Source organism: Ceratotherium simum, chromosome 35 (genome assembly GCF_057802395.1).
Source record: "Ceratotherium simum simum isolate JZ-2026a chromosome 35, ASM5780239v1, whole genome shotgun sequence".
Classification (NCBI taxonomy): Eukaryota; Metazoa; Chordata; class Mammalia; order Perissodactyla; family Rhinocerotidae; genus Ceratotherium; species Ceratotherium simum.
Window position 1 is genome coordinate 23,704,586 of NC_141934.1, and position 23,751 is coordinate 23,728,336.

A 23,751-nucleotide genomic window follows, 5' to 3' on the forward strand; every position below is an offset into this window, starting at 1 on the left:
TTTGCTCTCCCTCGGCTCAGCAGGGCGGCTAGTCCAGCCTTGATATTAAGCCCCCTGCATGGTCCGAGTTGCTCCAGGACCCTGATTTCTAGACTGAAGCTCAGAAGAGTGGGAAGGTTCGCCCCCAGGCACTTAGCAAACTGCATTATTATGATTAAGTAGTTCTTTCCAGCTTCTCAAAGGCCTTGCATTTGCCTTCTCTCCTTTTTCTCTGCAGGGGAACTCGTTCTTTGTGATGACAAACTTTCTCAAGACAGAAGGCCAACAGCGGGGGTTGTGTCCTGAGGTAAGGAGGGGACCCGGAGTGGTTGGATGAGTGATAAGAGTTCTTGCGGGAGGCACAGGTCAGAGGAAGATAGAGAGCAGAGGCTATTTTCACATCTATGTCACGTTCTGGTTTCCCTAGCACTGGCCGTTAAACCTGCTCCCTGGGAAACGGGCAGTCGAATAACGCATAAACCAAGTCATCTCGTTTCTCTTCTCCTTATTCTGTCCTCAGCCCTGAGACCTGACTGACATCGTTTTCTCCGCCAGGAGAGAGCACTGGCTGGCATCCCTTATTTCCACATTTCCTGCAGAGCCTCTGTGCCTGTCCGCTTCGCTCAGCTCTGCAGCCACAGGGCTGCTCAGAGCAGGGCCCCTGCTCACCACCCCACGGGCCCTCCCTGAAAGTGGTCCCTGGCTGCCCTGACATCCGCTTTTTAGATTTTTATTTCTTATTTTTTATCGAGATATAATTCACATACCATAAAATCCACCACTTTAAAGTGTACAGTTCAGTGGTTTTTATTATATTCACAATGTTGTGCAACTATCATCACTATCTAATTCCAGAATATTTTCATCACCCCTAAGAGAAACCCCATAGCCATTCGCCGTCACTCCCCATTCCCGCCTTCCCTCAGCCCCTGGCGACCACTGATCTACCTTCTGTCTCTATGGATTTGCCTATTCTGGACATTTCGTATAAGTGGAATCGTACAATATGTGGCCTTTTGTGTCTAGCTTCTTTCACATAGCATCATGTTTTCAAGATTCGTTCGTGCTGTAGCGTGGATCAGTACTTTATTCCTTTTTATGGCCAAATAAAATTCCGTTGTATAAATGCGCTACATTCTACTTCTCCATTCACCGGTTGATGGATATTGGGGCTGTTTCCACTTTTTGGCTGCTGCGAACATCTACATGCAGGTTTTTGTGTGGACATAGACGTCCACTTTTCGGTATCTTAGGGACATACATTGCTTACTCCCCACTATCCTGTCCTCCTCCCTGCAGTATCCCACGCGCAGGACGCTCTGTTCCTCTGACAGGGGTTGTAAAAAGGGATGGATGGACCCGCAGAGCAAAGGTACGTTCTGTTTTTTTTCTGGAATCCTGGGGATGGATGGTCTGGCATCTTAATGACATTCGCAATGCCCTAAAGTTCAGATCTTTAGCTCTGGCTCTCAGCTGCCTTCTTCCACCATCACCAGGCTGTGAGACAGCCTGTTTCTCCCCTAGGCCTCAGAGCACAGAGCTGCTATGAATATGACTCTAATTCCCCAGTGAGGGTAGCTCCTGAAAACCTCGAATTAGCACCTACAGGGTTCTAATTGTTAGAAAAATTGAATGGTAATCGAAAATCTAATTCATAAAAAATACTCATTTGAGTATTCTAAACTTTCCCACCTGGGTGCAATACCCGTATTAACCTGCAGAATTTCCATATCTTGTGTTTTAACTTGAAGAGGCACATGACAATAAAAAAACTACCACGAAAAAGAAAAAACCATCAGTGGTTATAACACACACATACACAAAAAGGCATATGAATGTTATATTCTATTCCATAACACACGTGTGCCTGAGCTGGTACAGAGATCATTTTAATGTTACTTACTATTTAATTTTCTCCTCGGAAATCTGTTAGTGACACTGATGTTCCAGGAAGATGTGCCATGTTTATTCCATGGTTTTGCACCTCCCTGGTACGTACTGTATACTCTTAGAAGGACTCAGATACCCATTTAGAAGCCAAGTTCTAGCCCATTTATACAGGCAAGTGAATACACCCTGTTCATCTCCCCTCTCAGGCATCTTTTCTTGCAAAGAAACCAAAAGAACCGACAGCATCCATGGTCTTTCTGTGTTCTCTGTGATGCTTTTTTAATAAAAGCTTACCGCTTGATGTGTTGCTTTGTTGTTTTGCCTTGTGTAAGTTTGTGGTTCAGATTGGGATTCACGGAAACCAACATTGCTTGGGTTGAAAAGTATAGTCTCTTGCTTGGGTTGAGTTAATCACGTGCCTCCTGGAGAGTTTCCTCCCCACAGTTTTTTCACACATCAAGGTGCTTCTATGACCCCTTGACCCTCACAGGAATCCAGACTGGAAGATGTGTACTGTACAAAGGGAACCAGAAGACCTGTGAAGTCTCCGCCTGGTGTCCCATCGAGGCAATGGAAGAGGCCCCCCGGTGAGTTGCAGGGTGGGGACAGACACCATGGCCCTCAGCAGTAAGCAGACGGGGCCTTGCCAGGCGCTGCTCTGGCTTCCCTTCTCAGCGAAGCCCCCAAAGTCCTGGGTCCTATCAGCATGGTGATCCTCTTTGCCAGCCATGCTAGTGGTGGTCTCTGGGAGGACTACACTAGTTAAAATATTGAACTAATTTTGTACCAACTGGTAAATAGCTATCACCCTAAGCACCCTTGGGTGCCCCTGCCCCCCTGGCTGTTCCGGCACCTCCTGGGGCACCTCCAGTGCTACAGCAGGGTCTGACTGGTCAGTGTCCCTACTGAGTGATTAAGAATAAGAAGGTGGGAGGGAGGAAAGGAGAAAAGGAAGGAAGGGGAAAGGAAGGGAAGAGAAAGAAAAGAAAGGGAAAGGAGGGAGGGAGGGAAGGGAAGTTTTCTTGAATGGTCACAGGTAACATACAGATTTGGTGGTCCCCTGTATTGATTCTTCTCTTTAACACTCAAGATCAGGCCCAGAAGGCAGAAATTGATGTTAAATCTCAGAAACCACAGGGACTGATTGCATTTCTGCAGAGAACAGAGAGACCTAGATTCAAATCCTGGCTGTAACACATCCTTGCTGTGTGACCTTGGGCAAGTGGCTTAATTAACCTCTCTGAGTTTCAGTTTCCTCATCTGTAAAATGAGGATAATAATTGCACCTACCACACTGGGCTGTTGGGAGAATTAAATGAAATGATACTTTTACAGTGATTGCAAAGTGAGCCCCATGCCTGGCTTATAGTGAATGCTCAGTAACACACACATATGCACACACAGACAGACACAGACACACAGACACGCACACAAATGATCTGCCCCTAGAAGTGTGATGGTTCTAGACCAGCACTGTCCAGTGGAACTTTCTGCAATGATGGGAATGTTCTGTACCTGTACTGTCCAATACGGTAGCCACTTGCCACATGATTGAGCACTTGAAATGCGGCTACTGCAACTGAGCAACTGAATTTTTAACTTACTTTAATTTAAATAGCCACACATGGCTAGGGGCTACTACATTGGAGAGTACAGCCCTAGATGAATGTGACTCAGGACCACACCATCAGCATCTGTGGGGCAAAGAGAAGATTGCCCCAAGCTGACTTTTTAGAAGGTTCAGGCAAAGGTTTCCCACGTCAGAGTGGGAAGCACTAGGCAGTGTCAGCCTGTCTGGCCCTCAGTCATTAATGGCACCACCCAGGTTCATTTCTAGGGCAGGGAAGTTTCTTTGTCGCAGAAGGAATTGCCCAGTCAGCCTACACTCAAATAGTCCCTGTTTCAAGGCAAGGGGCCTCTTGATTGCCTCTGGTTTTCAGTCCAGGCTCTGTCACCAACTTATTCATCAGATAAATACTATGCATCTCCATTGTGCTGGTCATGACCTTGGGCAAGCAACTCCCTGAAGTGCGATTTCCTCGTATATTATATGAAGGGATTTAATCATTCTTTCAACACATCCATTACTACATAGTGGGTGTTAGATATTTATTTCACATGTAACTATGCACAAGATATTGTGCTAAATTTTATGTAAAATACAAGAAGATATGGAGCAGGTCCCAAGTCTCTTGCAATCTAACCGAAGAGATAAGACGTGCCCAGAAAGCTGTAATTCCAGACAGAAAGGTATAAGCGTAATGAGAAAGGAATAAAAGGGATCTTGTAGTCGTCTGATTCTTAGAGTGTTGTCCAGGAAGCGTGAGATTTAGAACGCTCTACAGGCAAAGGTTCCCGCACATAGCAGGCATTTGTCGTAAATGAGATTTTTTTAAATGCAAGTGACAGAAAAAAAAAAGGAATGTTATTTTTTGGCTTGTGTTTTTGACTCCTGTAAATGAAGAGTCCAGAAGTACTGGTTTCAGGCAAGGCTTGATCCAGGCCTCAACTGATGTCATTAAGATTCCCTCTCTCTCTTCTTTTTCCGCTCCAGTTATTCTTTCTTCTATTTTGGCTCTCCTCACACTGTGGTCCAGGGAACTCCAGGTTTACACCGTCCTTACTACTAACAATCCTAGAGACATGGATTTTTTCTTTTCCAATAGTTCCTACAAAAGTCCTAGAAGGTTCTCATTGGCCTAAGTCATGTGAAAATCTACAAACCAATCGCTGTGGCCAAGAGGATTGGATTACACTGTTTGGCCAGCTCTGGGTCACTTGCTCACCCTGGGAGCTGTAGGGATGGGCAGGAGATGGACTCATCCTCACCCAACCCTCTGGACTGAGAGTGGAAGAAACCTGGCTTCCGCAAAGGGAGAAAATTGAGGAGCTACTTCCAGAGGGGAAATGGATGCTGGACTGGCAAAAAATTACACTGTTCACCATAGCTATATCCCAAATAGACCCAAAGCTGGGCTCTGGAAGTCCCGGAATAAAAAGCAAATCATTTTTGGTGCCCTCTTCCAAATACCCTCCATCCTCTCCCTGTGCTGCTCTCAATATATACCCGCCACCTACTCAGGCATGCCAAGCAACAAGGTAGCAGCTGTATCTTTTTATCCACAGCCAGTTCTCTCCATCTTTAACAGACTGTCAACTGCATAAGGACAAAACCTTGACTGTCTTGTTCATCACTAAATATTCCCAGGGCCAAGCCCCATCCCCAGTATAGTAAATATTTATTGAATGGATGGATGGATGGATGGACAGTGAGTGGACCTTCCTGCAGTCTAGAATTTGTGTTCCTCTAACTTACAGAGGCTACTCAGAGCCTCTAGAGAATGGCTGATAGAGTCAACTATATGTGTGTGGCCCTCTGCTAAAGGCTGAGGATGCCAAAATAAGAAAACTATAGTCCCAGCCCTGAAGGAATGCCAAGCCTATTGGGAAAAATACAAACAAGGGCATGCTGGAGCTGGCTTGTACCAGCTCCGAGCCAATTATGCTCATCCCTTCACAACTCCAAATTCAGTGATGTCCCATTAGTAGCTTGAAATCAGCCACAGTGGGAGTATTTATAACACAATAATCAGTAAATGCTACATATCAGGGCTTTTTTTTTTTTTCTTGGAGCTCTAGTTGTTAAACATTTACCAGCACACCACTGCACATACCTAAACATATAATTACATCAGAGTGTGAGAAGTGTTATAGTAAATGCTGTGGGGTCTCAAGAAGGGAGAAATTATTCCTAGAGGAGCTGGGGAGAATTTTAGAAGGTTTGGCCCACTAGATTGCATTTCTCTTCACTCGTCGCAGTGACCAAAGCAAGAAACCAGAAGCCTCTGGTCCTATTGGCCCACTGTTCTCTCTCTTAGGCCTGCGCTCTTGAACAGTGCTGAAAACTTCACTGTGCTCATCAAGAATAATATCGACTTCCCTGGCCACAATTACACCACGTAAGTGCCTAGAATGTCTGGCCATATTAGTTATCTACTGCTGTTTAACAAATTACCCCAAAACTTAGAGGCTTACAACAACAAACATTTATTATGTCACCCAGTTTCTGTGGATCAAGAATCTGGGAATGACTTTGTTGGGTGGTTCTGGCTCAGGGTCTCTCAGGCTGCACTCAAGCTGTCAACCGGGGCTGCAGTCATCTCCGGGCTCACCTGGCCCTGGAGAATCCTATTCTGAGCTCACACACCTGGTTGTCCGCAGGAGGGCTCAGTTCCTTACCACGGGGATCTCTCCCTAGGACTGCTGGAGTGACCTTAGGACATAGTGACTGGCTTCCCCCAGAGCAAATGATCCAAGAGAGACAGCGAGCAAGCAAGCAAGATAGTAACTAAGATGGAAGCTGCAGTCTTTTACAACCTAATCTTGGAAGTGACACACCACCACTTCTGCCATATGCTATTGGTCACAAAGAACGACCTTGGTACAACGTGGGAGGGGACTACACAAGGGTGTGAATCCTGGGTGGTGGGGATCATTGGGGGACCTCATGGAGGTCCAGCTACCACACTGGCTCACACCTATGAAAGAGATGGATCCCAGTTTTCAATAGTGATGTTTGTTTGCTTTTCATTATGTGCAGGAGAAATGTCTTGCCAGGTTTAAACATCACTTGTACCTTTCACAAGACTCAGAATCCACGGTGTCCCATTTTCCGACTAGGAGATATCTTCCGAGAAACAGGAGATAATTTTGCAGATGTGGCAATTCAGGTTGGTGGTGCCTTTGTACTGTGAGGTGTGGGGGTGTGCGCTGGGAGATGGAAGATGTCAAATGACCAAGAGGTTGGACTACTGGGTGTTAATCATGTGGTTCTCGTTATTGAGCATTTAGTAAATCCACACACAGTGCCAAAGACTTTCCCTGCATTATCTCATCTAATCCTACCACAACCCTATGAGTGAGATACTTGGTGTATTAATTTCCTGTGGCTGCTGTAACAAACTACCACAAACTTGGTGGCCTAAAAACAACACACATTTTTTTATACTTCTGGAGGTCAGAAGTTCAAAATCAGTTTCACTGGGCCAAAATCAAGATATCAGCAGGTATACACCTTAAACTTATACAGTGATGTATGTCAATTATTTTTTAATAAAACTGGGGAAAAATGAAAAATAAATGAACCTCAGCAAAACATTCATAAATTCTAACCTAAAATATTAAAACATGTTAATAATATAAAAAGATATTAGCAGAGCCATGCTCCCTCCAGAGGCTCTAAGGGAAAATCCATTTCTTTGCCTCTTCTACCTTCTAGAGCTTCATTCCTTCCAGTTCTTGGCTCATAGCCCCTTCTTCCAGCTTCGAAGCCAGCAGCACAGCATCTTGCTTCAGTGGTCACACTGACTTCTTATTCTGCATCAAATCTCCCTCTGCCTCCTTCTTATAAAGAGGGAGAATTTAGGGCCCACCTTGATAATCCAGGATAATCTCCCCATCTCAAGATCCTTAATTTAATCACATCTGCAAAGTCTCTTTTGCCATATAAGGTAACACTTTCAGAGGTTCAAGGGATTAGGACCTGAGATTAGGAATATCTTTGGGGGCCATTATTCAGACTACCATACTTGGATTAGTTGGGATTCTTCCAGTTACAAGTTATAGAAATGCAACTCAAATGAATGGGCAAAAAATAAATAAATATAAAAGTAATTTTGGGGGCAAATAACAGAAACCAAACTCAAGGCTTAAGCAAAAAAGGAACCATATTAGCTTATGTAAAACAACCAGGGGGAATGGACCTTCTAGTACACCCAAGGCATGTTCGTAGCTTGAGCGTTTTCTCTTGCTGTTCCCTCTGCCTGGAACAATCTTGCTCTAGACACAGCAGTAGCTATCTCCCTCACCTACTTCCAACATTTGCTCCAATATAAGCTCATTGAAGCTTTTCCTTTACCACTACATTTAAAATGACAATTTCCATCCCTATCCCAGCATGTCCTATGGCCATTCCTAGGTTTATTTTTATCCTTGGCACCTAGCATTATCTGACACACTATATATTTTACATATCCATTTGTTAGTTTTCTGTCTTCCCTGACTAGAATGTAAATTCCACGAGGGCAGGGATCTTTGTCTTTTTTTTTGGTTAATTATCTTGTAACGCTCAACACATAACGGACACTCAATCAATATTTGTTGACTGAATGAAGGGTATGATAGCTTTAAGCATAGCTCCATCCAGAAATTCAAATGATGCCCTCAGGAATCTGACTCTTGGTTGTTTCTTTAATGATTATGTCATTCTCAGGCAGATTCTCCACAGGTTGAGGCAAAGCCAAAGCTCTAGAACTGTGCTGTCCAATATGGTAGCCACTAGTCACATGCAGCTATTTAAATTAAACTTAAATGAAATCAAAAATTTATTTCTTTGGTCATACCAGCCACATTTCAAGTGTTCAATAGCCACATGTGACCAGTGGCTACTGTATTGTGCAGCATGAATATAAAGTATTTCATCATGGCACAAAACTATATTGGACAATGCTGCTCTGGACTTTCACACTCTATAGCTAGTGGTCCCAGCCAATAGAGGACGTCTTTTCCTATAGTTCTGGCAAAAAAAGTCTCAGGGAGGGCTCTGATTGGTCTACCTTGGGCCATATACCTACCCCTGAAGCAATCACCAGGTCTAGGCACTATCCTGATTGGTCTGGCCTGGGTCATGTGCCTACTCCTGGAGCTGGGTGAGGAGACAGCCCCATTCAAACTACTGAGAGTTGGGAGAGGTGTTTCCCCCCCAAAATTCCAGGTGCTTTTACCAGAAGAAGGAGAATTGGATGCTGAGTGACAAAAAATTAGATATTCACTATAGTACGTAGAGTGCTTGGCTTAATACCTGACAATAAATGGCAGTTGTAATTATTCTGTATTATATCCCCTTTCTCCAAGTCAGAGCCTGCTTGTTACTCATCTCTGTATCTAGCATACTGTCTTAAAATGCCATATTTCATTGATTCAAAGATACACTTTTTTTTCACATTTTAATAGTTTTGAAATCAGGAAATGCTTTCAATTGATAGAGTCTCATAGTTTAATCGATAGCGTTTTTTCTTAGAGGAACATAAAAAAAATGTGTCTTACAAGCAATGGTGTCTAAGATTCAATAAGGGCCCGGCCCCGTGGCTTAGCGGTTAAGTGTGTGCGCTCCGCTACTGGTGGCCGGGGTTCGGATCCCGGGCACGCACCGACGCACCACTTCTCCAGCCATGCTGAGGCCGCGTCCCATATACAGCAACTAGAAGGATGTGTAACTATGACATACAACTATCTACTGGGGCTTTGGGGACAGAAAGGAGGAGGATTGGCAATAGATGTTAGCTCAGGGCTGGTCTTCCTCAGCAAAAAGAGGAGGATTAGCATGAATGTTAGCTCAGGGCTGATCTTCCTCACATTAAAAAAAAAAAGATTCAATGAAATATAATAGTCAGTGCTCAAAAAATGTTTGTAGAAAGAAAGAAGTACCAAGTACAGGTAAGAGATTAAGAGTCCTTGGAAGTTCAGAAGAGATAAAAGTCACCTTGAATTGAGGAGGATAGGAGTGGCTGAGTGGATGAGGAAGGAGGTAAACTGGGTCTTGAAGGATGAGGAGAATTTAGCTAGAGAGGCAGATGGGAGAAATATTTTACTGGAAGAAAGGGCAAAGGCCAAGATTTAAAATTTCAAAGTACCCAGCAATTCCACTCCTAAGGATATACCCAAGAGCAATGACAACATATGTCCACACAAAAACTTGCACATAAATGTTCATAGCAGCATTATTCATAATAGCCCTAAGGCAGAAACAACCCAAATGTCCATCAAAGGATGATGAATGGATAAACAAAATGTAGTATATCCATACAATGGAATATTCTTCCACTACAAAAAGGACTGAAGTACTGATACATGCTACAGTGTGGATGAACTTGAAAAACATTATGCTAAGTGAAAGAAGCTAGACACAAAAGATCACATATATATGATTTCATTCATATGAAAGTTCAGAATAAGGAACTCTATAGAGACAAACAGTAGACTAGTGGTTGCTTAGGGCTGAGAGGGGATAAAAAGGTGATAACTAAAGTTTACAGGGTTTCTTTTGGAGGAAATGAAAATGTTGTAAAATTGATTGTGGTGACAGTTGCACAGATGCATGAATATACTGAAAACTGTTGAATTGTACACTTTAAGCAAGCAAATTATATGGGAACTATATCTCAATAAAGCTGTTAAAAAAAAGAAATGCAAATGCCAAATGTGTTTAGGAAAAAGTGTAGACAGTTTGGAATAAGAGCTTTCTCTAGGGTAGTATTGGGAGGTAAAGCAGAGAAGATATGTGATGGAGTGCCCCGAATTCCAGTCTAACAGATTTCAACTTAATTTTTATGGGGGGGTGGGTTAAGGTGTTTGATTATGGGAATGGTTTGTTGAAAGTTATATTTAAGGAAAATAAATCTAACGGTGGTTTGTCCCAGACTGGAGGAGCAGAGAGATGTGTCTGCAGCTGCCTCTGTAATACTTGTGTGAGTTAAACAGGGCTGTGCTTATGGCTCTGAAACCTTTAATAGGCATTTTTCCCCTAAAAAGAAAACCTCTCCTTCAGTGATCGTCACTATGCAGGGAGATGTCTGGTGGCTGCGTAACCCACACCCCACAGGACCTGGAGACTGTCTCTCATTGTCTTCCCCAGGGAGGAATCATGGGCATTGAGATCTACTGGGACTGCATCCTGGACAGTTGGTTCCATCGCTGCCGTCCAAAATACAGTTTCCGCCGCCTTGACGACAAGACCGCCAGCAAGTCCTCGTACCCTGGCTACAACTTCAGGTAACAGCGCGCCAGGTCAGACTGGCCACCCTTGGCTCCCCAGGTGCCTTTCCGGCTGAATTGCATCCCCAGCAGCCAGTAAGATTAGTTTTGGTTCCCAAGGCAACAAGATGAATGTAAAAGACTTCTTCTAAGAGCTAGGTGGTGACTGGATTTTTGCATGAATTTTTTTTCTTTTTAATTATTAAAGAGATGCACACTCTTTTTAAAACAAAAAAGAAACTCGGGAAACAAGAGAAAAACATAGAGAAGAGGATAAAAATCACCCATAATTCCTCTATCCTGAGATAATCGAGGATAACCCTCTGGTGAATTTTCCTTTGTCTAACCAAGTCTTCCATGAGGTTTATATGAGATCATATCATATAATTTGGTATATATAATTTGGTATTCTGTGGGTTTTTTCATACCCTGGTCACTCAAAATTCTCTGTGACCATCACATTAACGATCCCATTGTGTGAATAATAACAATAGCTACAGATGAGGGAGGGTCTTCTATATACCAGGCAGTCTACATCATCATCTCTACACCTCACAACAACCCTGGAAGGAAGATATTAGTGCTCCAGGGTAGAGCTGAGAAAGGTGAAATGATTTGCCCGAGAGGCTCCATAATCCTTACCTAGGTCACTCTGACCCCAAAACTCATACCCTTTCCCTTCCATCTCATGATTTTCTCATCCACTCCTCCATTCTTGGACATTTGAGGTGTTTCCAGTTTTTCTATTGTAAATAACTCTGCTGTGTATATCTCTTTACGTAAATCTTTGTTGGAATTCCAGATTATTTCCTTAGGATCAATTTCTAGAAGAAGAATTATTAGATCAAAGGTTATTATCATTTTACCATATGCTTTCAGGTTTAAAAGAAAACTTCTATGGCTATATTTTTCATTTCTTGGATTTATATTTGGTTCTTTTTCATAGCCATCTGTAATTGTTTCAATGAGTTCCATTCTTACCTTATGGATCCTACTTCTTCTGTCCATATATATACAAGTTACACAGTAGAAGTATAACCCCTTTTACACTGACCAATTATCTGTAGTAATCTGGATGGGATTTCTCCTTGTGGGGCTTTGGAATATTTGTTGGTGGGCTTCAGAAGGAATGATCCTGTGCAAAGTCCTATGTGTGCCATGGGATATGGAGACATTCCTCTGGGGTGATTATGTGATTTTGTAGCCTCCCGGGACTGTACGACATCTATCAATTATGAACCAGCTTTTAGTTTAATTTCTGGGTGCTGGATGATTTCACTTTGCTAAAACTATCCCGTTCTTGCTCCCTTGCTATGTATGGCTTCTGCAGCCTCAGCTCCCCTTCCCCAGAAGTATAAGACTCTAGCTCCTCAGATACAGATCCGGTTTGGGTACTCCTAGGGGTCACATGGCTTCAGTCCCCACTCACCACTCATCTCTAGCACCTAGAAAATGCCCTTCCTTGTTTTGAGCTCACTAATATATTGATATGACTTAAAAAAATATTTCATCTTGCATTTCTCGGTGTGTGGGGTAGGAGGTGGTAGTGGAGGTGGTGGGGTGTCCTGTGCTAGCTCAGGCTGCCAGTTTGACGGGAAGTCCTTTTGGTAAGAACAGCTTAAAGACTCTTGATCTCTTGGGCCACGCTGCTTCCTCACTGCAACCTTGTCTTACTTAAAGTTCTTTGTAGTGCACTGTGTATGCTTCTGGCTTCTGGACTTCAACCCTATAAATTTACTAGAATCCCGGTTCATTTTCACTCTTAAGCTGGCTGGTGCTAGTTTGGTGCTGATCTACTCTTGTTTTAACCCTCTGCACAGCTCACTTCTCTGCTCCTGACTTTTGCCCACTGGTGATCCTGTGCCATCCTAACCTAGTTTCCACATTACCTCCTCTGTCTGGATCATTTTTTCAGCATCTTCTTGCAACTCTGTCCCAACACTAACTTGGCCCTTCAGTTTGAGGCTTACAACACAGTCTCCATGACCCATCGTTGCCTGTGGGAGCCAGGCAGGTTTCTGTGACTGTGGTTATGGGCATTTTGCACCCGGGTTCCAGACACAAAGTAGGCTTATGCTGTTCCCTTTTCAGAGTTGCCAAGTACTGAATAATGGTTATACAATTTGCCTATGAAGCCAGTAGGAAACTGATATTGGCATTCCTCATTCATTCATTCATCACATATATATTGAAGAAAAAAATATTGTGCCAATTGGCTATATATTGGTAAACAAAATAGACAAAGTTACTACTTAGCTTATATCCTAGTAGGACATGAATATAAGTATAAGTAGAATATATATGTAGAATATAAGACAAAAATATAATATAAAACTCTGACAAGTCAACATCATTAGTCATCTGGGAAATGCAAATTTAAACCACAGTGAGATACAACTACATATCCACCAGAATGGTTAAAATTTAAAAAGACTGGCAATTCCAAATGTTGGCAAGGAGGAGGAGCAACTAGAAGGCTCCTATTTTCTTGGTGGGAGTGTAAAATGGTATAACCGTATTAAAGAACTGTTGGGAAGTTTCTTATAAAGTTAAACACACATCTACTCTATCCTCCAGAAATCTGACTCTTAGGTAAAGAAAAGAAACATATGTCCACACAAAGATTTGTACATGAATGTTCACAGCAGCCTTATTCGTAAGAGCCAAAACCCAGAAATAACCCAAATGCCCAACAACAGGTGATTGGAGAAACAAATTGTGTGTATTTATACAATAAAACACTACCAGCAGCATGGGCCTCACCTGGGAGCTTGTTATAATGCAGAATCTCAGGCCCCACTCTAGATTTACTGAATCAAAATCTGCATTTTAAGATTCCCAGGAGATTCATGTGCACATTAAAGTTTGAGAAGCGCTGGTCTAGACTATATCATCTAGCATCCCAAATGTACATTCTTCTGAGATGTTTCACTGTACTACATTTCGTCTCTATAACCAGGTTGTAACAGAAATGAGTGATGCAGGATGCTTTGAGTATCAAGGTTCTAGATCAGTGGTTCTCAAACTTGAGTGTGCATCAGAATCACCTGGAGAGCTTGTGAAGCCACAAGTCGCTAGGCCAGCCCCCAGAGCGTCTGATTCAGTAGGTCCAGGGTAGAGCCTGAGAATTTGCATTTCTAACAAGTTCCCACGTGATGCTGATTCAGAATAAAATGATGTGTCTACTTAATCTGTGCATGTGAGTGCATGCAAAAGTGCAGGTGTGCACACACACACACACACACACACACACACACAGTCACTGCTTCCTAACCCTTCTGCTAGCATTCTTACTGACTTGTAGAGAGGTCTGCTCAAGCAAATGGGTCTATTTCTATTTTACTTAAAGCAGCATCATAAACTGGCAAGTAGCCTTCAACTATATTTTTTTGTTTTTTTGTTTGTGGCCTACATAGTGTTTTGAAAGTTGAGACATTCTACACAAAAATCTGGACTTTCTATTTTTCTTAAAAAATTAAACTATTTAAAAAAATTAAACCATTTGACAACTCTGGGTTCATATCTTACATGGCAGCATTCGGCTAGAGCTGAACATCAGTGGTTCCTTTCAGGAAAGTCGTGTCTTTTGGGTTTGCCACTGTCCTCACCACTCCTTGCTGTCTTATACCTGGCTTGAATAACTCATTTCTGCTCTATGCCTGGCCCCTGTAGGCATCTGAGCTTGAAACCCTTGAAAAAAGCCAGCTGAGATCAAAACAGAAGAGGCTTTTTGCCTCCTGGGTCAGTGGAGTTTCATCCAGGGCCCTAAAACCAGCTCCTAGTTTAGGTAACTTTTTGATCATCCCCCGCTGCTCTACTGAATAAGCTATGGCCATTAGCAAGAAGAGAGGACCAGATCAGTGGTCCCCTGACTGCCCTCGCAGGCTGTTTTTTTAGCAAGCAGCAGAAGCTTGCAGGGCAATGTACCAACCAGATGTTAGCAAAATGTCCTTCAAGTTGCTGAGGTAAGACTGAGAACAACAGCTCCTGGAGAGATCTGAGCTTTCTGAAGAACTGAGGTGGTTATGATGTTAATATTCTTTTAGAACAAAGTGTGAGATCATTTGTTGTCTGGAACGAGCATCATAAGAAATCTTTGGCCAAAAATAAATTGTCGAGATCTGACGGGTAACCGGACAAGTTATCTTCAAATAGCCACACAGAAGAGAAGGAAATTACAGGTTATATGAGGTATATGAGAAAATATAACTTTCCAAAACATAGGATGTTGAAGAAGTTGGTCACATTACAAAATTTTGTCCTTTACCAAAAGATCCATGGCACGAGGTCCTTATTCAGAGAATATGTAATTCAGTTTAGTACAGCATGTGTAAAGGAGGGCACGTGCCTGATGCACTTCTCTGGTTCAGAATGTGTATGTATTAGATTCCTGTGGCTGCTATAACAAATTACCACAAACTTGGTGGCTTAAAACAATAAAAATTTTTTCTCTCACAGTTCTGGAGGCCAGAAGTCCAAAATCAAGGTGTCAGCAGGGACACGCTTGCTCCAAAGGCTCTAGGGAAGGATCCTTCCTTGCCTCTTCCAGCTTCTGGTGCCTCTAGGCATTCCTTAACTTGTGGCTGATCACTCCAATATCTGCCACCATCTTTACATGGCCTTCTCCTCTGTGTTTCTCTTTCAACTCTCCCTCTCCTTTCTCTATAAGGACCCTAGTCACTGGAGTTAGGGCCCCCCCTAAATCCAGGATGATCTCATCTTGAGATCCTTAATTACATCTGCAAAGACTCTATTTCCAAATAAGGCCGGCCACATTCAGAGGTACGGGGGTTGGGCACTTGGGTGTATCTTTGGGGGCCACTACTCAACCCATTACAATGTACAAAAAACATCTTTGTCCAGGGCCTGGTGTTTCTCAGAGTGTGGCCCACTGTCCACCTGCACAAGAAACACCCAGTACCTTTCCTGGAAACACAGATTCCTAGGAACATCTCAGACCTGAAACCACCCTTTGGGGGTGAGGCCCAGGAATCTGCCTTTTGGACACATTTCCCAAGTGATTCTTGCCCTAAGTTTGAGAACCACTGTACCAAAACACTGAAACAGAAATACAGGTATTTACTGTCTAGTGTTAACCTTCCCAGGCAAACCAACTTCATAGAGAATCTCAGCCCTGGGGCATGGAGTGGGATGCACGCTTGCTTTGTGTATTAAAAGACAAATTACTCAACAGAGCAGAAGAGGAAAGAATGGTCATGAAACAAGAACAATCAGATGCAAAGAAGTCGAAACCCCTCTGATCAAAAACAGGCACTGAAGCACCTGAGAATATCTAACCAGCCTCAACGTCAGCTTTTGAGAGTTAAAAAAGAGTTTCAGATGTTCCATACTATATTCTGGAAGAGCATCTGTCTTCTGTTTTCTTCTTTCCCCACACCTGTAAATAGATTGTGAATTAATAACTCAGAAAGAAAATATATACCCTTACCTAAAACCACCAGCAAAAGGTGGTAAGAGGGAGGGACACGTTTAAAAGTTTCGTGAGACATGTGGTTTAAACCTTCCTAATTATTCATTAAAAAAACATACCATTTTCCTGACTGCAGCACTGGTGAAAGTTGCATATTTGGGGTGATTGTGATTTGTGCCTGAGTCTTAATTTATAAAGGTGACTGAGTGATGACATGGAGAGGCCAATGCCATTGAAAATATTTTATTACTTACATTTCCTAAGAGGAGGGGGCATGCCATGCCAAACAGGGCCACAGGGGGAAGCACCAGATTTGGTCAGGAGGTAGAAGGACTGAGGGAAAAGCATGTTTCAGAACCTTTATTGTGTTTCTCGTGGGAAAGGCAAGGCGGGGGAAACAGCTTAGGACTGGTTAGTTTAGGTAATGTCAGCAAGCTCTGGGCTATAAGGGTGGCTTCTGGTCATTTGGTACCCGGCCCTGGGTGATTTAGTGTACCGTAGGTTGGGAGTGTGAGAGTTAGGTAAAGGAGATGGCTGGAGATATGGAGTCGGGATTGGTTGGAGGGTTTGTAACATGATTTTCACACACTCGCAAAAGCTGGATCACAGGGGAGATGTAAACAATTGTAGCTGTTAGTTTGGCCCTGTAATAACAGACGCGAAATAGACAAATACAGAATCTAAGAAAATACAATGAGAACAGATTGCCGAGGTGTATCTGTCCCCAATCCAATAATTAGAATCTAAGATTCACCCCTCCCCCTCCATTTGTACTAGAAGCCAAATCAATTTTTCCCTCACAAGGAATAATCAGATTGCTTAAAGCTATTTTTAAAAATTTCTCTGCCTGCTGTTAATCTTGTATTGGTTAAAAATTGTTCATTTTAATCTTAAATGAAAAGCAGCTTTTCCATGACTCTGTGATGGTGGAAGTAGAAGAGGTGACGTGGGGAAGTGGTGCTTCAGTCCCAGGTGGGCAGAGAGAGTAATTCGTGGGTTTGGATTGTATTCTTCCCTCTGCCAACTGCGGCAGAGCTGGAAGACGGACAAGGAAGACTAGACTGGCTGCTGTTTTGGTTTTTCTTTTCATAAAATACCAGCATCTTCAGATAGATCTTTATAAATATGGATCCTTTTCCTTCTACAGATATGCCAAGTACTATAAGGAAAACAATGTTGAAAAACGGACTCTGATAAAAGTCTTCGGGATCCGTTTTGACATCCTGGTTTTTGGCACTGTAAGTCTCTGCTCCCAGCCACTGGCACCTCCATTCCTATGACTGTGTCCTAATTATTGCTGTAGTGCCTCAAGGGGTGAATGCTCTGGTCACAGTCATTAGCTGGCACTGTGCTTCTTGCATGTAGGATAAGAGAGGGAGAAGACATGTCCTTGGGAGTCCTGTCCAGGAACAAGTCATCTGATGAGTACAAGAGTGGGACTGGGAAAAAAATCTAATATTCAACTTTAAAAATACTCTTATGTTAAAAAAAAAAAAAAAGGAGGAAGAAATTCCTCTGCAAAATAGTTTGTAAGTAACAGAATCCAACTTAGATTGGCTTAAGAAAAAAAGTCTTTTCTTTTTTAGCTCACATGGCTGAAAAATCCAGGGGCAATTTTCAGGCTTCAGGCATGGCTGGATCCAGATGTTCAAACAACATCATCGGGAATCTGCCTCCCTCCATCTTTTACATCTGTTCTCCTCTGTTTTGGTGTTATCCTCAGCTGGCCACCTCTATGTGGTAGTGTCACAGGCAGCTCCTTATATCTTACCAATTTAGCAACCTCAATGAAAAGAGAACATCTCTGCTGGAAGTGTCAGCAAAGGCCTCAGACAGATGCCATTGGCTCTGATTGGCCCAATATGGGCCGCATGCCCACTGCTGAACTAATCACTGTGATCAAGGCCATGCTGTACTCTCAATGGCTGGTCTTGGACCAGCCCTGAACCAGCTCCTTCCCCCTAAACTACACAGACTGAGTATGGACAAAGATGGTTCTCCAAAGGCAAATTGGGGTGCTGTCTCCAGAAGAAAGAAGGAGGGGATGCTGGGCATAGAAAAATCAATAGATGGCCACAACAGCTTGTCCAACAGCATATTATTTATGTAACAAGGTGATAAGCGGCATAAGAGTCAATGAGATATAAGCTGAAAGGATAGAAAGACCCTTGAGAATAAGAACCACAAGCACACCCGAGGGAAGGGTTTGTGCAGACATTCCATCCCTCTGCTTCCAAAGTAATCTCAAACCACTTTTAGGGAAAGCTTGTCTGAAACCCTCCCCTTGTATGGAAAAACAACAACCCTTCAGTGGTTCTCCTCTGAATGTGTGGGTTCCAGCGCTTCTTTGTTTAAAACATTCATGCTTTCAAGCACATCCCAGAAGGCAGAAACAGCACGAGTGGGAGTCATATTTCCAGTCTCCACAGTCTCTGTTGCTGTGAACACCTTGGATGCATCTATCAAAGTCACAGCCCTGGGCTCCCTCCTCTGCTAGAACTAACAATTACAGGTTAGAGCAAAAGAGCATTGCTCTGAGTTTCAGCTCAGTAACCTTTCCCACTCTGTTTTCAGGGAGGAAAATTTGACATTATCCAGCTGATTGTGTTCATCGGCTCAACTCTCTCCTACTTTGGTTTGGTAAGGGATTCTCTTTCCCACGCTTGATGAAAATAATTGGGCAAAAAGAAGTTTCACTAACATGGCACTTGTCTGGGTTTTTCCCAGGCCACCTTGTTCATCGACTTTCTCATCAACACTTACTCAAGTAAAGGCTGTCGGACCCGTATTTATCCCTGTTGCAAGTGCTGCGAGCCCTGCTCAGTCAATGAATACTACTACAGGAAGAAGTGTGAGTCCATTGTGGAGCCAAAGCCGGTAAGGCTCAAGGTGTCTATAGGACCCCAAAACACCCATGGAGTCCGTTAGATCACTGAGAAATGTGCAAGAATAAGGCCAAAATCACAGGTGTAATCCCATGGTGGACAGGTCTCTGGACTCTACCCCAATCCACCACCTCTCAGATGAATCCTTTGGTCTCAGGGAAGAATAGAAACAAAAATGGAGAGGCAAGATATAGGGAAAACAAATTTTTATGTTCCAGGATTTGTCAATTTTGACAGATTTATTAAATTGGTATAGCCAAAAAAAAAAAAGATAGTATAATGACTTTGGAGAACAATCTGGCAGTATCTAATAACATTTAAACAGGACACACTTTACAGCCTGGCATTTCCGCTTCTCCATACCTGCCCTAGAGAAACATCCACATGGGTACTCAAGTAGTACACGTGTACAAGATGTCCATCGCAGCGCTGTTTGCAACAGTGAAGAAAGAGCACCCACCCAAATGTCCAATAGGTGAAGGGTGAAATAAACTCTGATAAATCCATAGTAAGGAATGCCTGTCACCAGTTGATAAGAATGAGGTAGATAGTAATAATAGCAAATGTTCATATAGCACTTTGAAGTGCTTTATATACATTAACTCATTGAATTTTCACAATAACCCTAGAGATAGATAGGTTTATGTGATTACGTGATTATTAGTAGCATTATAGATAGGTGTTACTATTATCTCTTTCTATAGATGAGGAAATTGAGGCACAGGTAGGTTAAATAAGTTGCCCAAAGTCATACAGTTAGTAAGTGGCAGAGCTGAAATTCCAACTTAAGCAGGCTGGTTCAGAATCCATATTCATAACTACCTATGTTACAGGTACTGGCATAAGAAGATATCCAAGATATTTGTTGAGAGGAAAAATGCAAACTCTAGAACAATATATATGGTATGATTTATAGGTTAAAAAACAACTACAGGGCAGGTCCCGTGGCATAGCGGTTAAGTGTGCGCGCTCGGCTGCTGGCAGCCTGGGTTCAGATCCTGGGCGCGCACCGAAGCACTGCTTGTCAGGCCATGCTGTGGCGGTGTCCCATATAAAGTAGAGGAAGATGGGCATGGATGTTAGCCCTGGGCCAGTCTTCCTCAGCAAAAAAAGGAGGATTGGCATGGATGTTAGCTCAAGGCTGATCTTCCTCACACACACACAAAAAAACCCAACTACAGACATAAACTAATTCTATGTATTTTCTACATGTATATTATATATGTACATATATATACATACATATATATTCTATATATTTTATATATTCTATACATTTTCTAGATGCATTATATGCACACACATATATATGTGTAAGGGTGGTAATATATGTATACAAAAAGGTATTGGATATACACAAAAGTGATAGCAGTGATTGCCTCTGGAAAGGAGTCTAGGATGGGGGAGTGGTCAAAGGGAATTTTAGCTCATCTGTATGGTTTTGATTTGATTAATTTGGACTTTACTAAGCAGGTCCTCTACATTTGACTCCATGATTTCCTGCAATCAAAGAGAAATCTCTGGTACTTAAAAACAACAAAGAGGGTTTCTTTGTCTTTCCCTCATCCAAGAACATTACTGTCCTTTTCCAGCAGCTGAATGCACGATTCATTGTTCATTGTACATGTATTTGCAATTTAAAATAAAAGTTCATCTTTGCAACTAAAAGCAATCACCATTTCATGGCCCAAGATGGGATGAAATTTAATGAAAATATAAATAATTTAAGTTGCAATAGTCTAAATTTCCAGAGATATTCAATCTAGAATAACTAAAATTGAGGGAACACAATAGCACCTGGGGGATGTAAAAATATTGGGCAGTAAGCTGTGGATACTCTGCGTCTACAAATAAAGTGCTTGGGATTGGGATTCCATTTCTGATTTACCTTTAGATTCAAAATCATTCACTCTTGGTTAGCAAGAGTTTTTGGTTAGCTTGTTTAACAGTTTGTCATTTGGTGAATGAGAATAACAGTTGCATTACATATGTTCAGATATGCAATTCTTGATAATTCTATACAAAAATGGGTAAATATTTTAATTTTATTTTCCTAGACATTAAAGTATGTGTCCTTTGTGGATGAAGCCCACATTAGGATGGTGGACCGGCAGCTACTTGGGAGAAGTCTGCAAGATGTCAAGGGTGAAGAAGTTCCAGTAAGTTAAGACATTTAGTCCATTTTTTTAAAAAAAGAAAACTTACTATTCAATATAAATACCTCTAGAAATTTGTACAAATCACAATTGATGAATTTTAACAAAGTAAACACATGTAACCAGCACCTACATTAAAAAAGTGAATATTACTACCAGAAGTCCTTTCATGCCTCCACCCAATCACTACCCTCCCTTAAAAGTTGTCATTATTGAGGCTGGCCCGGTGGCGTAGTGGTTAAGTTCGCACGCTCCGCTTCAGTGGCCCAGGGTTCGCAGGTTCGAATCCCAGGCATGGAGCTACGCACCACTTATCAAGCCATGCTATAGTGGCGTCCCATATAAAGTGGAGGAAGATGGGCATGGATGTTAGCCCAGGGCCAATCTTCCTCACCAAAAAGAGGAGGATTGGCAACAGATGTTACCTCAGGGCTACTCTTCCTCATGCACACACACACAAAAAAGTTGTCATTATCCTGTATCCAAAGGTTAGTTTTACCTCTTCTAGAATTTTATAAAATTTGAATCCTATAGTATATGCTTAGTACCTAGTCTGTTGAGTGTCTGGCTTCTTTCACTCAACATTATTTTTGTGAGAGTCATCCATGACGTTGCATATAGCAATAGTTCATCCTCATTGTTATATAATTTCCATTTTATAAACATCCAATTTATTTATCCATTCTACTGTTGGTGGACATTTGGGTAGTTTCCCTTTTGGGGTTCATGCTGCTGTGAGCTCATGCACGGGATGTTGCTATGGTAAACATATGGCACCTAAAAGTGGAACTGCTGAGTCATAAGGCAGGCATATGTTCAGCTTTAGTAGATACTACCAAACAGTTCTCTAAAGTGGGTGTTCTAATTCACATTCTCCCCAGCAGTTCTGATTTCTGGACATCTTCACTGTTTTAGTTTTATATGGTGGCCATAATAAATTACCACAAACTAAGTGGCTTAAAACAACAGAAATTTATTCTCTCACAGTTCTGGTAGCTAGAATTCTGAAATCAAGGTGTTGGCAGGGCTGTGCTCCCTCTGAAGTCTCTAGGAGAGGATCCTTCCTTGCCTCTTCCAGCTCTAGGTGTTTATTACACCTGCTAGGACCTCCAGTACAATACTGAATAGAAGCAATAATAGCAGACATCTTTGTCTCATTCCCTATCTCAGGAAGAAAGCTTTTTATATTTCACTATTCATTATAGTATTTGCTGTAGGTTTTTAAAGATTGCTCTATACGATTAAGAAAATTCCCTCTGTTCCTAGGTTGCTAAGAATTTTTATCATGAATGGATATTGAATTTTTATTTATTTATTTATTTATTTATTTATTTATTTATTTTCTGAAGAGATCAGCCCTGTGCTAACATCTGCCAATCCTCCTCTTTTTTTGCTGAGGAAGACTGGCCCTGGGCTAACATCTGTGCCCATCTTCCTCAACTTTATATGGGACGCTGCCACGGCATGGCTTGCCAAGCAGTGCATTGGTGTGCACCTGGGATCCAAACCGGCGAACCCCGGGCCGCCGCAGCGGAGCATGCACACTTAACCGCTTGTGCCACTGGGCCGGCCCCTGAATTTTTAAATAAACTTTTTTCTACTTCTTTTGAAATAATCAATGAGGTTTTTTTTTTTTTTTGTAGTGAATTACACAGATTGATTTTCAAATATTAAGCCAACCTTGCATTCCTGCAATAAAATCAATTTGAAGGTGATGTATTATTCTTTGTATTTATTGCTGGATTCAATTCACTAATATTTAAGATTTTTACATCTCTTCTTGAGAGATTGATGAGAATTTTTCTATTCTTGTACAGTCATGTGTCACATAACAAAATTTCTTTCAATGACAGACTGCATATACAACAGTGGTCCCATAAGATTAGTACCATATAGCCTAGGTGTGTAGTAGGGTATACCATCTAGGTTTGTGTAAATACACTCTATGATGTTCACACAATGACAAAATTGCCTAACAACAGACTTCTCAGGATGTATCCTCGTCGTTAAGCGACACATGACTATAATGTCCTTGTTGGGTTTAGGTGTAACAAGAACTTGTGTGTGTGTGCGGTTAAATACATATAACATAAAACTTATCATTTTAACCATTTTAAAGTGTACAATTCAGTGACATTTAGTACATCCACAATGCCGTGCAACCATCACCACTATCTAGTTCCAGAACTTTTTCATCACCCGAAAAGGAAACCCTGTATCTATTCAGCAGCCATTCCCCATTCCCACTTCCCCCTAACCCCTGGCAACCACTAATCTGCTTTCTTTCTCCATGGATTTGCCTATTTTGGACCTTTTGTATAAATGGGATCATACAACATTTGTCCTTTTTTGTCTGGCTTTTTCTTTCGCTTAGCATAATGTCGTCAAGGTTCATCCATGTTGTAGCATGTGTCAGTACTTCATTCCTATTTTTTGGCTGAATAATATTCCACTGTATGAACATAACATTTTTTAATCTATTCATCCATTGATAGACACTTGGGTTGTTTTCATCCTTTGGCTATTGTAAATAGTGCTGCTGTGAACATTCATGTACAAGAACTATTCAGTTTTAATGTACTGGCCTCAGGCTTGCTTT

General features: G+C 42.0%; 1 protein-coding gene across 1 annotated transcript in view; it reads left to right on the forward strand.

The window, feature by feature from the left end:
* P2RX7 (purinergic receptor P2X 7) overlaps window positions 1-23,751 on the forward strand; it is a 39,800-nt gene that overhangs the window by 12,655 nt on the left and 3,394 nt on the right. The window contains exons 3-12 of the mRNA XM_004429996.3: window positions 218-286; window positions 1,279-1,351; window positions 2,360-2,456; window positions 5,748-5,828; window positions 6,470-6,599; window positions 10,562-10,698; window positions 17,259-17,349; window positions 18,686-18,751; window positions 18,839-18,988; window positions 21,054-21,155. Coding sequence (XP_004430053.1) covers window positions 218-286; window positions 1,279-1,351; window positions 2,360-2,456; window positions 5,748-5,828; window positions 6,470-6,599; window positions 10,562-10,698; window positions 17,259-17,349; window positions 18,686-18,751; window positions 18,839-18,988; window positions 21,054-21,155 — 996 coding nt within the window. The remainder of the gene's footprint in view (window positions 1-217; window positions 287-1,278; window positions 1,352-2,359; window positions 2,457-5,747; window positions 5,829-6,469; window positions 6,600-10,561; window positions 10,699-17,258; window positions 17,350-18,685; window positions 18,752-18,838; window positions 18,989-21,053; window positions 21,156-23,751) is intronic.